The sequence below is a fragment of the Emys orbicularis genome, chromosome 19, assembly GCF_028017835.1.
Source record: "Emys orbicularis isolate rEmyOrb1 chromosome 19, rEmyOrb1.hap1, whole genome shotgun sequence".
NCBI lineage: Eukaryota > Metazoa > Chordata > Testudines > Emydidae > Emys > Emys orbicularis.
Genome location: NC_088701.1, coordinates 1,564,417 through 1,580,584, shown reverse-complemented (window position 1 = coordinate 1,580,584; position 16,168 = coordinate 1,564,417). Strand labels below are relative to the sequence as shown.

The 16,168-nt window shown below is 66.3% G+C and overlaps 1 protein-coding gene across 1 annotated transcript; it reads left to right on the top strand.

The window, feature by feature from the left end:
- The first annotated feature begins 1,235 nt into the window (after positions 1-1,235).
- On the top strand, positions 1,236-15,438 carry QTRT1 (queuine tRNA-ribosyltransferase catalytic subunit 1). Its single transcript, XM_065419716.1, has 10 exons — positions 1,236-1,508; positions 2,585-2,653; positions 3,740-3,878; positions 5,526-5,604; positions 6,368-6,483; positions 7,062-7,200; positions 14,246-14,321; positions 14,487-14,596; positions 14,962-15,046; positions 15,286-15,438. Exons 1-10 carry the CDS (start codon positions 1,236-1,238, stop codon positions 15,436-15,438), a joined length of 1,239 nt encoding a protein of 412 aa, XP_065275788.1.
- Positions 15,439-16,168: the final 730 nt, after the last annotated feature.

Genomic DNA, 16,168 nt, shown 5'->3' with positions numbered 1-16,168 from the left:
TCCATCTTGAATTTGCCACCTTTCATTTTAATTGTTCCCTTGCTCTTGTGTTACAAGTTGGGGAGAGTAGAACTTGGCAGGCTCTTTTCAATATCCTCCCTTATTGTACATGCTTTGCGCTTTCTCTCATCACCTCCTGACCTAGGCAGGCACAGATGCCACACCACACACCCTCACTGCAGGGCCAGAATACCTGACAGGGTTAAGGAAAACACTGGCCTCCCAGTCAGGAGGGTCCCTATCTCAGCAAGGTCATCAGTCATAACTAACATGCCCAATCATCTCCCCCTAGGAAGGATTAGAGACAGACATCAATTAGCCCTCATTTCAAGGACTGCCCCAAGTTTTAGTCCCACAGTTAGCTACAGGCCATACAAAAATGGGCCTCCTCTTACACCCAGCATTGAAAGTTATTCACAAGAGGAATAAAAAACTCATAACCCTGGAGCTGCAGAAAAACACCCTGACACCAACCCTACCACATTGTAAGCCCCCTCCCTGACTAATATTTCTGCACTCCTCTTTGGGGCATAGCAGAGCCTACCTAGAGGCCTTAGCAGATCAAGCATAACCCCCACACTTTATTGAAGAAGACAAAGAACCCACTTACTTGCTATCTTCCCTTTACACCTGCCTGCCAGACACCTCCAGTTGCCACTCCTGGTCCTATATACTAGGAGCCTTGATGCCCTCACTCAGCAACCTGACTCCACACACCTGACCCCTGCCACACCTAATTCAATCGGCCCCTTATTAGCGCCTCCCAACTGCTTTCTAATAAGGTTTAGGGAGGTGATTTCTCTGCAAATCAGTATCTTGCTCTTTTGGGGGCTGGAGCAGGGGTTCTGTGCTCTAGGGCATGAGGGGGCTTGGGTGTTTGGGGGGAAGAGTGTGGGATGTTTTGCTCTGGGGTGCAAGGGGGCTTGGGCCCTTGGTGGGCAGGAGCAGGGGGCACATTGCTCTGGGGCATGAGAGGCTTGGCCATTGTGGGATTTGCTCTGGGACATGAGGGGGCTTGGGTTGTTGGGGGGCTGGAGTGGGGGGGTGTTGCTCTGGGGCACGAGGGGGCTCGGGCTATTGGGGGGCCGGAGAAGGGGAGCGTGTCGCTCTGGGGCACGAGAGGGCTCGGGCCTAGTTGGGAGGCTGAAGCCTGAACATGACAGCTGCTTTGCTACCCCCATATCCGCGTTGCCAAGGCAACGAGAGCGGCTCGGAATCACATGACCGTCCCCAAGATGGCGGCGCCCAAGGAGGCGTCACGTGACTCCCAGGCCAAGATGGCGGCGCCCAGCAGTTGCGGCCCGGCGCTGTCCCTGCGCGTGGTGGCCGAGTGCGGGCTGAGCAAGGCCCGGGCCTGCGAACTGCGGCTGCCGCACGGCCCCGTGCTCAGCCCAGTCTTCATGCCCGTGGGCACGCAGGGCACCATGAAGGGGATCACGGCCCGGCAGCTGGAGGGGCTGGGCTGCCGCATCTGCCTGGGCAACACCTACCACCTGGGCATGAGGCCGGTGAGTGACCCCCCCGGCTGGGGGCCTGACCCCCACCTCCCCCCCACCTCCCACCTGGGCATGAGGCCGGTGAGTGACCCCCCCGGCTGGGGGCCTGACCCCCACCTCCCCCCCACCTCCCACCTGGGCATGAGGCCGGTGAGTGACCCCCCCGGCTGGGGGCCTGACCCCCACCTCCCCCCCACCTCCCACCTGGGCATGAGGCCGGTGAGTGACCCCCCCGGCTGGGGGCCTGACCCCCACCTCCCCCCCACCTCCCACCTGGGCATGAGGCCGGTGAGTGACCCCCCCGGCTGGGGGCCTGACCCCCACCTCCCCCCCCACCTACCACCTGGGCATGAGGCCGGTGAGTGACCCCCCCGGCTGGGGGCCTGACCCCCACCTCCCCCACCCACCTACCACCTGGGCATGAGGCCGGTGAGTGACCCCCCCGGCTGGGGGCCTGACCCCCACCTCCCCCACCCACCTACCACCTGGGCATGAGGCCGGTGAGTGACCCCCCGGCTGGGGGCCTGACCCCCACCTCCCTCCCCCCCCACCTACCACCTGGGCATGAGGCCGGTGAGTGACCCCCCCGGCTGGGGGGCCTGACCCCCATCTCCCTCCCCCCCACCTACCACCTGGGCATGAGGCTGGTGAGTGACCCCCCCGCCCCCTCCCGGCTGGGGGGCATGACCCCCATCTCCCTTCCCCTCCCCTATCTACCACCTGGGCATGAGGCCGGTGAGTGACACCCCCCCCCCCCGGCTCCGGGGCCTGACCCCCCACCTCCCCTCCCCCACCTACCACCTGGGCATGAGGCTGATTAGTGACCCGACCCTCCCCACCCAGGGGGTCTAATTCCCCCCCACACGTATCTAGCACCTGGCCATGAGTGAGGCTTGTGGTTGTCTGACCCTCACTGCCACCTGGGCATGAGGCCGGTGAGTGTCCCTGTCCCTGTAATCTAGGAGTCGTCTGTAGGGCGGGTGCAATCCTGGTTGGGGGGAGTTGTTAGCTGGTGCTTCTGGAGGTCTGGTTTCTGGAGAAGCCTTGGGCTTGTGTTCACATTTCTAACCCCTCTAAATCCACCGCAGGGGCCTGAGCTCATCAAACAAGCCAACGGCCTTCACGGGTTCATGAACTGGCAACAGAACCTTCTCACGGTGAGTGGGGCTCGCCAGGGCTGGGCGAGGAGGCATGTTCCAGAGGCCTGATCCCTGTGGATTGGTGGCAATAGGGGGAAGCAGGTTAGAAGCCAGGCACTCTGGCAGCCTCTCATGGGAGGTTGGCTCTGGGGGGTGAATCGGGGCTCCTCTGGGCAGTGTGCAGGGTGGGTGGTCAGGATTGGGGCCCTTGTGGGTAGCGTGCCACGACATTTCAGAGCTGGGTTGCATCATGGACCTCCGGCATGTTTCCCCTGTGCTAACTCTTACGTGGCGGCCGGCTTTTCTTATCTGGGGCTTTTCTTGACTGTTGTTTTGTTCTGGGTTTGTACAGCACCTCGTACCGCCATGGGGTCCTAGGTGCTACCGTAATACACCTAATACATAATATACAGCCCCTAGCACAATGGGCCATGATGGGTGCCTAGGTGCTACCATTATACACCTACTAGATAATGCAGAGAGTACATTTAGTGCTAGTGGAAGGTCCCACGTGGAAGCGGCTTCTCTACTGTGTACCTACAGGCTCAGCCTGGGCACCAGCAGGGCAAGCTCCCTCCAAGATGCTGCCCATAGCTAACATGCCTCTTTGCTGCCCCAGCGGCAAGCGGGGAAGCCTCTGAGTCTGCTGTTTAGCACCATTTGCCTCACTGAGCACCCGGGAGAGGGTGACTAGCAAGGGGCCTCGTGGTGAAGGCGTTGGTCTGGCACTTGGGGGATCTGGGTTTGATTCCCGGCTCTGCGGCTGACTCCCTGCAGGACTTGGGACTTGCAGTGACTGCCCGTGCCTCAGTTTCCCCGTGCCTCAGTTTCCCCATCTGCAAAGAGGGCGTTGCAAGCAAGCTCACTAATGACTGAAGTGCTCGGATGCTCCAGTGATGGCCCCATGGAACAACTGAGGTAGATGGGCCACTGTCAACCTGGAGTGGGCTCCAAGCAGAGGCCTGGAGTCTCTGGTCCCCTCCCTCAAGCTGTCCAGCCTCCCTTCTCCCTGTGTTGCACCCTTGACCCCAGGACAGTATCTCTGGCATAATCTCAGCGCCCCCAGGCCCGGTATTCTCTAGCTCTTGATGGGCTTGTTCACAGGACAGCGGCGGGTTCCAGATGGTCTCCCTGGTGGAGCTGTCCGAGGTGACGGAGGAGGGCGTCCGCTTCCGGTCTCCATACGATGGGGAAGAGATCCTGCTGACGCCGGAGAAATCCATCGAAATCCAGAACGCGCTGGGTAACTCGTGCTGTTTGGGAGCCGCTGGCTGGGTCCCTGGTGCCTGCCAGTGACTGTACAGGATGGGCTTGTCCTTTAAAAAGGCTCCCCAAGGTGCAGACCAACCTAGAAAAGGGATTTTGAATCTGAGCTGGTAACTCTGTAGGGGGTGCTTGGAGGCAGTGCTGACCCCAGTGCCCTGGTGCTATCCTGCTGGGGCAGGGTGGGGCGCTCATCGGGGAGTGTTTATCCCAGCGCCCCAGGGCAGTATCGGAGGGTTGCTGTGCTCTGGGGGAAGAAGGGGGGTAAGTGAGATCCGCTTCTGTGGTTATCGAATCTCCCCATGGAGTTCGGCCCGTGGGGTGAGCTCTGGCCAGACCTCCCCCCTTCTGTTACGTTCTGCCTCCCTAATTCCCTGTTGCCTGTGGAAATCCAGCTCCTGGTGGGGCTGAGCCCTGGCGCGTTGCTTCCGTGGGTCGCACGTTGCCTCGTGTACTGCCGCACCGGTGCAGGGAGAGACCAGGGAACCGGTCACTCTGGTACCTTCCCATGCCGGGCTGCCCGTTCGAATCCTGCCGGCGCTGGGAGCGATGGAAAGTCACGGCTGGCTGCTTAGTGGAATGAGTCTGGTGGGTCTCAGACCACGTCAAGTGCCAGCCACCCTCAGAGGGGTAATTAAATAACTCCCCCCCCCCCCCCGACTCAGCAGCCGCAGCAGGCCATAGAGATACTTCATTCTCCTTTCTGTCTGCAGGGGGGCGTGTGTGGGGTTAAATAACAGGCATCGGCCTTCGGAGCTTGGCTCCTTAAAGGAACCAAAAGGACAGTAAGGGGTGGGGGGGGGAAACAAACTCTCCAGGAAAGAGCAGGGAAAATTCCCTGCTAATTCCTCCAGTGGGCGCCCTGCTGGGAAAAGTGCTGTGTTCAGAGCTGCCCATCATCGTGTGACTCAGAGCAGAGTTGGTGGCGTGCGCTGGGCGAATAAGACGGGAGAGATCTCCACCAAACAGAGTCGAGTGGCTTGAAACTCTGTCCCTGGCTTTCACGGCTCGTCTCGGAGAAGCCCAGTCTTTGGGAGGCTGGTTTCTCCGTCCTCCAGCAGCTGCTCGGCCTGCCTCGGTGGTCAGAGTCACGCCGCGTGGGCGCTCAGTCCCGGGAGCTGTCAGTGAGCTGCTGGTGGGAGATCAGCTGAGACGCTGCCTTGGCACCAGCGGGAACCCCAGGCCTGCGGCTTGGCTCGGCCTGAAGGGGAGCCCCTGGTGGAGTGGAAAAAGAAACTGCCCTGGGAAATCGGGAAGAGTGAAGCTAACGTCACTCTGGAAACGGTTTAGGCCCCGGTCCTGCAACAGGGCTTGGGAGGGGTCAGTGCTTTGAAGACGTTAATTGTTGTGGATGCTTTTCCTTTGGTTAAAGCATAGTGGGGTCTAGTGGGTTGAGGGGAGGGGGGCTGGGAGCCAGGACTCCTGGGTTCTCTCCCTGATCTGGAAGGGGAGTGGGCTGCATTGGTTAGAGTGGAGGGCAGGGGGTTGGGAGCCAGGATTCTTGGGTCCTGTTCTGGGCGGGGATGTGAAGTTCAGGGCAGAGAATCGGAGCCATCCCCCTAGAGATTGGCCCTCCCCCGGCTCGCGGGGCCCAGCTCAGACTGCCTCTCCCTCGTTCCCTTCCTAGGCTCAGACATCATGATGCAGCTGGATGACGTGGTGAGCAGCACCGTCACGGGGCCCCGGGTGGAGGAAGCCATGTACAGGTTCGTCGAGTCTCTGTAGTGCCCCCCACTTCTGTGCCTGGTGGATAATTCCCAGCAGAGCCTTCCCCAAGCAGCGGTGTCCGGATGATGGGCAGGTGCCCCACACGGGCTCCCCTGCCCCCTGCTTTATCCCTCGCCCCAGGAGCTTGGTGGGGTGTGAGGGGGGGTGGGTTTAACCCTCGGCAGGCCGGAGCCTCGTCGCCTGGGGGTCCCAGCTGCGGGCAGTCCGAGGGCGTTCCCCTCTCGCCCAGTTCACCCCCCGTGTGGGTTGTCATCTCTGGAGTCTGATTTTTGTCACCGTGCTGCCCTGCCTGCGTGTTCCTCCTTGGCGGGGGTACCCCCGGATGTGCGGGGTACAGTGGGACTCTAACAGGGAGGCTGGGTACGCCACTGGGGTGGGAATCAGGATACCAGGGTTCTGGACCTGACCCGGCCATCTGATGGCTTCAGTCGCTGACTCGCTCTGCCTCGTTTTCCCATCTCTAACATGGGGACAGGGCTAATCCCTAGTTCCCGACTGAGCTGCGTGTCCGTCGATCTCCAAGTGCTTTCCGAAGCAGGTCCCTATCATGACTATCCCCTTTTGACAGATGGGGAAACTGAGGCACGGGGCGGTGAAGTGGCTTGCGCAGGGTGGTGCAGCAGGTCGGGGGCAGGGCCGGGAACAGAACCAAGTCCCAGTCCAGGGCTCTATCCGTGAGGCCCCGCTGCCTCCGACTCTCCCGTGGGGTGGCAGGGACTGAGCGGGCCGCGTGCGTTGCAGGTCGATCCGCTGGCTGGACCGCTGCATCGCCGCCAACAGCAAACCCGACAAGCAGAACCTCTTCGCCATCATCCAGGGCGGGCTGGACCCTGCCCTCCGCACCAAGTGTCTGGAAGGTAACGGAGACCTGGACAATGGTAATTCTCCCCGTGTCTAGATAGACTGTGAGCTCCCTGGGACGGGCCGGATCTCGGGCGGGGCCTTGGTGCTCCTGGACCTGTTGCTGAGCGGTTTCACCTCTCCGGAGCGTACAGTGACCAGACAGCAAGTGTGAAAAATCGGGACGGGGGTGGGGGGGTAATAGGCGCCTATATAAGATAAAGTCCCAAAGATCGGGACTGTCCCTATAAAATCGGGACATCTGGTCACCCTACCGGAGCTGCCGGGAAGCCGAGCAGGGCCTGGTTTGGGGTCGCCAGCCCCGCTTGGTCGTGGGAGCTGTGCGGGGCTGTGATGCCTGCGGCGGGTAGCCCCCAGCTGGCTTTGGGGTAGGATCTGGAGCTGCTGGCAAGACTGAGGGCGCTAACCCATGGGATGGGGGCACACCCTGGGGTGGGGCAAAGCAAGGGGGTGTAGAAGCTGCATCTGCCCCCTTAGCTTGTGGAGACCCTCACGAGGGTGTGGGTGGGAGCGATCCTGCCCTCCCCCTCCCCCCTTAGGGACGGGACCTTCCCAGCTCTGTTTCCATTCCCAGAGATGACGCAGCGGGACGTGCCCGGCTTTGCCATCGGGGGGCTGAGCGGCGGCGAGGCAAAGGACCACTTCTGGAGGATGGTGACCCTCAGCACCGACCGCCTCCCAAGGGGGAAGCCCCGCTACCTCATGGGGGTCGGGTAGGTGTCGGCGCTGAGCGGCGCCGGCTCCCACTTCTCCTGGAGCTTTCGGCTGGGTTGGCATCTCGGGGGACTGGCTCAGGGATTGTTCCGGCTACGCAGCACCCGCTGCGCTGAGCTTTGGCCCAGCCCGTGGGGCAGCGGTGCTTCATGCTGCCGAGCCGAGGGGGTTCAGGCACCTGGGAGCCTGGGGCAGCGGTGCTTCGTGCTGCCGAGCCGAGGGGGTTCAGGCACCTGGGGCAGCGGTGCTTCGTGCTGCCGAGCCGAGGGGGTTCAGGCACCTGGGAGCCTGGGGCAGCGGTGCTTCGTGCTGCCGAGCCGAGGGGGTTCAGGCACCTGGGAGCCTGGGGCAGCGGTGCTTCGTGCTGCCGAGCCGAGGGGGTTCAGGCACCTGGGGCAGCGGTGCTTCGTGCTGCCGAGCCGAGGGGGTTCAGGCACCTGGGGCAGCGGTGCTTCGTGCTGCCGAGCCGAGGGGGTTCAGGCACCTGGGAGCCTGGGGCAGCGGTGCTTCGTGCTGCCGAGCCGAGGGGGTTCAGGCACCTGGGAGCCTGGGGCAGCGGTGCTTCGTGCTGCCGAGCCGAGGGGGTTCAGGCACCTGGGAGCCTGGGGCAGCGGTGCTTCGTGCTGCCGAGCCGAGGGGGTTCAGGCACCTGGGAGCCTGGGGCAGCGGTGCTTCGTGCTGCCGAGCCGAGGGGGTTCAGGCACCTGGGAGCCTGGGGCAGCGGTGCTTCGTGCTGCCGAGCCGAGGGGGTTCAGGCACCTGGGAGCCTGGGGCAGCGGTGCTTCGTGCTGCCGAGCCGAGGGGGTTCAGGCACCTGGGAGCCTGGGGCAGCGGTGCTTCGTGCTGCCGAGCCGAGGGGGTTCAGGCACCTGGGAGCCTGGGGCAGCGGTGCTTCGTGCTGCCGAGCCGAGGGGGTTCAGGCACCTGGGAGCCTGGGGCAGCGGTGCTTCGTGCTGCCGAGCCGAGGGGGTTCAGGCACCTGGGAGCCTGGGGCAGCGGTGCTTCGTGCTGCCGAGCCGAGGGGGTTCAGGCACCTGGGAGCCTGGGGCAGCGGTGCTTCGTGCTGCCGAGCCGAGGGGGTTCAGGCACCTGGGAGCCTGGGGCAGCGGTGCTTCGTGCTGCCGAGCCGAGGGGGTTCAGGCACCTGGGAGCCTGGGGCAGCGGTGCTTCGTGCTGCCGGGCCGAGGGGGTTCAGGCACCTGGGGCAGCGGTGCTTCATGCTGCCGAGCCGAGGGGGTTCAGGCACCTGGGAGCCTGGGGCAGCGGTGCTTCGTGCTGCCGAGCCGAGGGGGTTCAGGCACCTGGGAGCCTGGGGCAGCGGTGCTTCGTGCTGCCGAGCCGAGGGGGTTCAGGCACCTGGGAGCCTGGGGCAGCGGTGCTTCGTGCTGCCGAGCCGAGGGGGTTCAGGCACCTGGGAGCCTGGGGCAGCGGTGCTTCGTGCTGCCGAGCCGAGGGGGTTCAGGCACCTGGGAGCCTGGGGCAGCGGTGCTTCGTGCTGCCGAGCCGAGGGGGTTCAGGCACCTGGGGCAGCGGTGCTTCGTGCTGCCGAGCCGAGGGGGTTCAGGCACCTGGGAGCCTGGGGCAGCGGTGCTTCGTGCTGCCGAGCCGAGGGGGTTCAGGCACCTGGGAGCCTGGGGCAGCGGTGCTTCGTGCTGCCGAGCCGAGGGGGTTCAGGCACCTGGGAGCCTGGGGCAGCGGTGCTTCGTGCTGCCGGGCCGAGGGGGTTCAGGCACCTGGGAGCCTGGGGCAGCGGTGCTTCGTGCTGCCGGGCCGAGGGGGTTCAGGCACCTGGGAGCCTGGGGCAGCGGTGCTTCGTGCTGCCGAGCCGAGGGGGTTCAGGCACCTGGGAGCCTGGGGCAGCGGTGCTTCGTGCTGCCGAGCCGAGGGGGTTCAGGCACCTGGGAGCCTGGGGCAGCGGTGCTTCGTGCTGCCGAGCCGAGGGGGTTCAGGCACCTGGGAGCCTGGGGCAGCGGTGCTTCGTGCTGCCGAGCCGAGGGGGTTCAGGCACCTGGGAGCCTGGGGCAGCGGTGCTTCATGCTGCCGAGCCGAGGGGGTTCAGGCACCTGGGGCAGCGGTGCTTCGTGCTGCCGAGCCGAGGGGGTTCAGGCACCTGGGAGCCTGGGGCAGCGGTGCTTCGTGCTGCCGAGCCGAGGGGGTTCAGGCACCTGGGGCAGCGGTGCTTCGTGCTGCCGAGCCGAGGGGGTTCAGGCACCTGGGAGCCTGGGGCAGCGGTGCTTCATGCTGCCGAGCCGAGGGGGTTCAGGCACCTGGGGCAGCGGTGCTTCGTGCTGCCGAGCCGAGGGGGTTCAGGCACCTGGGAGCCTGGGGCAGCGGTGCTTCGTGCTGCCGAGCCGAGGGGGTTCAGGCACCTGGGGCAGCGGTGCTTCGTGCTGCCGAGCCGAGGGGGTTCAGGCACCTGGGGCAGCGGTGCTTCGTGCTGCCGAGCCGAGGGGGTTCAGGCACCTGGGAGCCTGGGGCAGCGGTGCTTTGTGCTGCCGAGCCGAGGGGGTTCAGGCACCTGGGAGCCTGGGGCAGCGGTGCTTCGTGCTGCCGAGCCGAGGGGGTTCAGGCACCTGGGAGCCTGGGGCAGCGGTGCTTCGTGCTGCCGAGCCGAGGGGGTTCAGGCACCTGGGAGCCTGGGGCAGCGGTGCTTCGTGCTGCCGGGCCGAGGGGGTTCAGGCACCTGGGAGCCTGGGGCAGCGGTGCTTCGTGCTGCCGGGCCGAGGGGGTTCAGGCACCTGGGAGCCTGGGGCAGCGGTGCTTCGTGCTGCCGGGCCGAGGGGGTTCAGGCACCTGGGAGCCTGGGGCAGCGGTGCTTCGTGCTGCCGAGCCGAGGGGGTTCAGGCACCTGGGAGCCTGGGGCAGCGGTGCTTCGTGCTGCCGAGCCGAGGGGGTTCAGGCACCTGGGAGCCTGGGGCAGCGGTGCTTCGTGCTGCCGAGCCGAGGGGGTTCAGGCACCTGGGAGCCTGGGGCAGCGGTGCTTCGTGCTGCCGAGCCGAGGGGGTTCAGGCACCTGGGAGCCTGGGGCAGCGGTGCTTCGTGCTGCCGAGCCGAGGGGGTTCAGGCACCTGGGAGCCTGGGGCAGCGGTGCTTCATGCTGCCGAGCCGAGGGGGTTCAGGCACCTGGGGCAGCGGTGCTTCGTGCTGCCGAGCCGAGGGGGTTCAGGCACCTGGGAGCCTGGGGCAGCGGTGCTTCGTGCTGCCGAGCCGAGGGGGTTCAGGCACCTGGGGCAGCGGTGCTTCGTGCTGCCGAGCCGAGGGGGTTCAGGCACCTGGGAGCCTGGGGCAGGCGGTGCTTCATGCTGCCGAGCCGAGGGGGTTCAGGCACCTGGGAGCCTGGGGCAGCGGTGCTTCGTGCTGCCGAGCCGAGGGGGTTCAGGCACCTGGGAGCCTGGGGCAGCGGTGCTTCATGCTGCCGAGCCGAGGGGGTTCAGGCACCTGGGAGCCTGGGGCAGCGGTGCTTCATGCTGCCGAGCCGAGGGGGTTCAGGCACCTGGGGCAGCGGTGCTTCGTGCTGCCGAGCCGAGGGGGTTCAGGCACCTGGGAGCCTGGGGCAGCGGTGCTTCGTGCTGCCGAGCCGAGGGGGTTCAGGCACCTGGGGCAGCGGTGCTTCGTGCTGCCGAGCCGAGGGGGTTCAGGCACCTGGGAGCCTGGGGCAGCGGTGCTTCGTGCTGCCGAGCCGAGGGGGTTCAGGCACCTGGGAGCCTGGGGCAGCGGTGCTTCGTGCTGCCGAGCCGAGGGGGTTCAGGCACCTGGGAGCCTGGGGCAGCGGTGCTTCGTGCTGCCGAGCCGAGGGGGTTCAGGCACCTGGGAGCCTGGGGCAGCGGTGCTTCGTGCTGCCGAGCCGAGGGGGTTCAGGCACCTGGGAGCCTGGGGCAGCGGTGCTTCGTGCTGCCGGGCCGAGGGGGTTCAGGCACCTGGGAGCCTGGGGCAGCGGTGCTTCGTGCTGCCGGGCCGAGGGGGTTCAGGCACCTGGGAGCCTGGGGCAGCGGTGCTTCGTGCTGCCGGGCCGAGGGGGTTCAGGCACCTGGGAGCCTGGGGCAGCGGTGCTTCGTGCTGCCGAGCCGAGGGGGTTCAGGCACCTGGGAGCCTGGGGCAGCGGTGCTTCGTGCTGCCGAGCCGAGGGGGTTCAGGCACCTGGGAGCCTGGGGCAGCGGTGCTTCGTGCTGCCGAGCCGAGGGGGTTCAGGCACCTGGGAGCCTGGGGCAGCGGTGCTTCGTGCTGCCGAGCCGAGGGGGTTCAGGCACCTGGGAGCCTGGGGCAGCGGTGCTTCGTGCTGCCGGGCCGAGGGGGTTCAGGCACCTGGGGCAGCGGTGCTTCATGCTGCCGAGCCGAGGGGGTTCAGGCACCTGGGAGCCTGGGGCAGCGGTGCTTCGTGCTGCCGGGCCGAGGGGGTTCAGGCACCTGGGGCAGCGGTGCTTCATGCTGCCGAGCCGAGGGGGTTCAGGCACCTGGGAGCCTGGGGCAGGCGGTGCTTCATGCTGCCGAGCCGAGGGGGTTCAGGCACCTGGGAGCCTGGGGCAGCGGTGCTTCGTGCTGCCGAGCCGAGGGGGTTCAGGCACCTGGGAGCCTGGGGCAGCGGTGCTTCATGCTGCCGAGCCGAGGGGGTTCAGGCACCTGGGGCAGCGGTGCTTCGTGCTGCCGAGCCGAGGGGGTTCAGGCACCTGGGAGCCTGGGGCAGCGGTGCTTCATGCTGCCGAGCCGAGGGGGTTCAGGCACCTGGGGCAGCGGTGCTTCGTGCTGCCGAGCCGAGGGGGTTCAGGCACCTGGGGCAGCGGTGCTTCATGCTGCCGAGCCGAGGGGGTTCAGGCACCTGGGAGCCTGGGGCAGCGGTGCTTCATGCTGCCGAGCCGAGGGGGTTCAGGCACCTGGGAGCCTGGGGCAGCGGTGCTTCGTGCTGCCGAGCCGAGGGGGTTCAGGCACCTGGGAGCCTGGGGCAGCGGTGCTTCATGCTGCCGAGCCAAGGGGGTTCAGGCACCTGGGAGCCTGGGGCAGCGGTGCTTCATGCTGCCGAGCCGAGGGGGTTCAGGCACCTGGGGCAGCGGTGCTTCATGCTGCCGAGCCGAGGGGGTTCAGGCACCTGGGAGCCTGGGGCAGCGGTGCTTCGTGCTGCCGAGCCGAGGGGGTTCAGGCACCTGGGAGCCTGGGGCAGCGGTGCTTCGTGCTGCCGAGCCGAGGGGGTTCAGGCACCTGGGAGCCTGGGGCAGCGGTGCTTCGTGCTGCCGAGCCGAGGGGGTTCAGGCACCTGGGAGCCTGGGGCAGCGGTGCTTCGTGCTGCCGAGCCGAGGGGGTTCAGGCACCTGGGAGCCTGGGGCAGCGGTGCTTCATGCTGCCGAGCCGAGGGGGTTCAGGCACCTGGGAGCCTGGGGCAGCGGTGCTTCATGCTGCCGAGCCGAGGGGGTTCAGGCACCTGGGGCAGCGGTGCTTCGTGCTGCCGAGCCGAGGGGGTTCAGGCACCTGGGAGCCTGGGGCAGCGGTGCTTCGTGCTGCCGAGCCGAGGGGGTTCAGGCACCTGGGGCAGCGGTGCTTCGTGCTGCCGAGCCGAGGGGGTTCAGGCACCTGGGAGCCTGGGGCAGCGGTGCTTCGTGCTGCCGAGCCGAGGGGGTTCAGGCACCTGGGAGCCTGGGGCAGCGGTGCTTCGTGCTGCCGAGCCGAGGGGGTTCAGGCACCTGGGAGCCTGGGGCAGCGGTGCTTCGTGCTGCCGAGCCGAGGGGGTTCAGGCACCTGGGAGCCTGGGGCAGCGGTGCTTCGTGCTGCCGAGCCGAGGGGGTTCAGGCACCTGGGAGCCTGGGGCAGCGGTGCTTCGTGCTGCCGAGCCGAGGGGGTTCAGGCACCTGGGAGCCTGGGGCAGCGGTGCTTCGTGCTGCCGAGCCGAGGGGGTTCAGGCACCTGGGAGCCTGGGGCAGCGGTGCTTCGTGCTGCCGAGCCGAGGGGGTTCAGGCACCTGGGAGCCTGGGGCAGCGGTGCTTCGTGCTGCCGAGCCGAGGGGGTTCAGGCACCTGGGAGCCTGGGGCAGCGGTGCTTCGTGCTGCCGAGCCGAGGGGGTTCAGGCACCTGGGGCAGCGGTGCTTCGTGCTGCCGAGCCGAGGGGGTTCAGGCACCTGGGAGCCTGGGGCAGCGGTGCTTCGTGCTGCCGAGCCGAGGGGGTTCAGGCACCTGGGAGCCTGGGGCAGCGGTGCTTCGTGCTGCCGAGCCGAGGGGGTTCAGGCACCTGGGGCAGCGGTGCTTCATGCTGCCGAGCCGAGGGGGTTCAGGCACCTGGGAGCCTGGGGCAGCGGTGCTTCGTGCTGCCGAGCCGAGGGGGTTCAGGCACCTGGGAGCCTGGGGCAGCGGTGCTTCGTGCTGCCGAGCCGAGGGGGTTCAGGCACCTGGGAGCCTGGGGCAGCGGTGCTTCGTGCTGCCGAGCCGAGGGGGTTCAGGCACCTGGGAGCCTGGGGCAGCGGTGCTTCGTGCTGCCGAGCCGAGGGGGTTCAGGCACCTGGGGCAGCGGTGCTTCGTGCTGCCGAGCCGAGGGGGTTCAGGCACCTGGGAGCCTGGGGCAGCGGTGCTTCGTGCTGCCGAGCCGAGGGGGTTCAGGCACCTGGGAGCCTGGGGCAGCGGTGCTTCGTGCTGCCGAGCCGAGGGGGTTCAGGCACCTGGGAGCCTGGGATAGGGGTTGCCTCATGCTGTGAACCAAGGGGGTTCAGGCGCTTGAGGCCTATTGTGCAAGTTGAAGCCTAAACATGGCTGCTTAGTTACCCCACTTCCTCTTGGGTCATGGGAGGGGAGCATGTGACCCTTCGCCAAGAGGGTGATGCCTGGGGGCTGGCAGGTACGGCCCACACATGGGCAGGGCCCCAATCCTAACATCCCTTCCCCACCCATGTGCCTCGCCCTGCCCTCCAGAGACCCCCACTGGGGCAGAGGGGGCTTGGGTCATCTCACCCCCTCTCTTGAGGTTCCCCAGGCTTGGGCTGGAGCCCAGCTGTGCTGGGTGTCGGGAGCCCTAGGCTGAGACCCGACATGCTCGTGGGCCAGTTTGCAGAGCTGCTGTCTCCCCCCCAGCTACGCCACGGACCTGGTGGTCTGCGTCGCCCTGGGCTGCGACATGTTCGACTGCGTCTTCCCCACCCGGACGGCGGTGAGTGGCTGCCCCCCGGGGACGGGGCGGGGGTCAGTCTGCCCGTCTACACCCTGGGCTGCTCTTCTGTGTACTGGGATGCCCCATAGTGATGGGCAGGCAGTTGGGATCACACCCCACCCCATAACCCCGTCCCAGTAACCAGCCGGATCCTTCCTCTCCCAGCGCTTCGGCTCGGCCCTGGTGCCCTGGGGCTCCCTGCCGGTGAAGAACAAGCAGTTCGCCAAGGACTTCCGGCCCATCGATGAGAACTGCGGCTGCCCCACCTGCCGCAGGTGCGTGCCCTGGGTCGGGGGAGCGGGGCCCCTCCCCGTGGCCACATCCTCGCCCCGCAGATGGGCTGGGAGCCAGCTGCTGTGCCAGGCACCTTGAAGTGGGTTGGTGCTCAGGGGCATTGGGTCCCCACCCTCAGCACAGATCTCCTGCCCTGGTGAGGGGGATGGAGGACAGAGCTTCCCCCACGCCCAGCAAGCTGCCCCCACCCCAGGGTACTGACCCTGGATCCCAGCCTTTATCTCGGCCCTGGCTCTTCGCCGGGGGCTTCCATGCGTCTCTCGAGCGCTGTCCCTTCCGAGGCTGCCCTGGGGGGGTCGGTTCCTGTGGCCTGCGCCTCCTTCACCACGGTGTTTCCCCATCCCAGGTACAGCCGGGCCTTCCTGCATGCCCTGTTCCGCAGCGAGACGGCAGCCCTGCACCTCCTCACAGTGCACAACATCGCCTACCAGGTGAGTCCCCAGGGCGCCTGCCCCCCGGAGTGCCACCCTCTGTGCCGGCCGTTAACCGCCCTGGAGGCTGGGGGGCGAAGCAGGGCTGTTACATTTGCTGCTGCTTCCTCCCCGGAGCCAGGCGGGTTCTGGGCGTGTGGTGAGCCCGTGGGTCTGTCCCTGGTCGGTGCGGGAGGGGACGTGGGCAGTATCCGAGCTGTTCAGGGTGTAATCTGCCCCCCCCGTGCTCCCCCTCCCAGCTGAATCTGATGCAGTCGATCCGGGAGAGCATCGTAGAGCAGAGGTTCCCGCAGTTCGTCCGGGACTTCATGAGAACCATGTACGGCAGCCGGGAGCGGTACCCCCCATGGGCCGTGGAGGCCCTGGCCTCAGTCAATATCACTCTGGAGTGACGGCAGATGCGGGGGAGGTTGTTTTACAAAGAAGATGAGCTTGGAGGGGCACAAAGAATCTTTGGCCTGGATTATCCCAGCTGCCCCGCACGTCCCCCCCACCCCCCGGCAGATCCCCCTCAGCCCCCTGTGGTTGGAGGGGTCAGACGTGCAGCCCAGCTGGCTGGAAGGATCAGGAACAAAGCCGGCCCCAACTTCTGAGGCCCCTGTCCAGCGGTGGCTGCTCTTCCCAGCATCTCCTGCATGGGACGAGGGGGGTCGGCGAGTCTGCAGCACAGAGCTCCTCTGTGCAAAGGGTTCTGGGTAACATGGGAGCCCCAGATCAGGATGGTGGCAGGAGCAAGGGCGGTGCCTGGGTTGTGGGGTCCAAAGAGTTAAAACCCAGCAGCCTCCAAGCTCATTAAGAAAGAGGCGTGGGAATGATTTTAAACTTTGTTTTTGTTTTACTGTTTTCCCCATCACCACCACCCCCTTTTGTACGCGGTTTGTAATTAACGGTTGGGTTTTTAATGAGGCGGAGCCAGGCCCCCCGCTCCGCTCCCCACTGGGCCGGGCACTGCCCCCCAGCCCCCAATAAAAGCTGTGAAGCTGCCAGTGGAAATGGATCCGACTGTTGGGGGGGAGCTGACTTGTGGGGGTGTGGCTGCCCTGGGGTGCAGACTGGGCCCCTCCACACCTGTGTCTGGTCGCAGGTGCACTAGATTCCCGGCCCCCCTCTGCCCGGAGCCAC

Coding starts and splice junctions, on each gene's coding strand:
- QTRT1 (XM_065419716.1), top strand. CDS start 1,236: ATGGCGGCGCCCAAGGAGGCGTCACGTGACTCCCAGGCCAAGATGGCG. Junction 2,654..3,739: donor GGCAACAGAACCTTCTCACG/GTGAGTGGGGCT, acceptor GCTTGTTCACAG/GACAGCGGCGGGTTCCAGAT. Junction 15,047..15,285: donor TGCACAACATCGCCTACCAG/GTGAGTCCCCAG, acceptor TCCCCCTCCCAG/CTGAATCTGATGCAGTCGAT.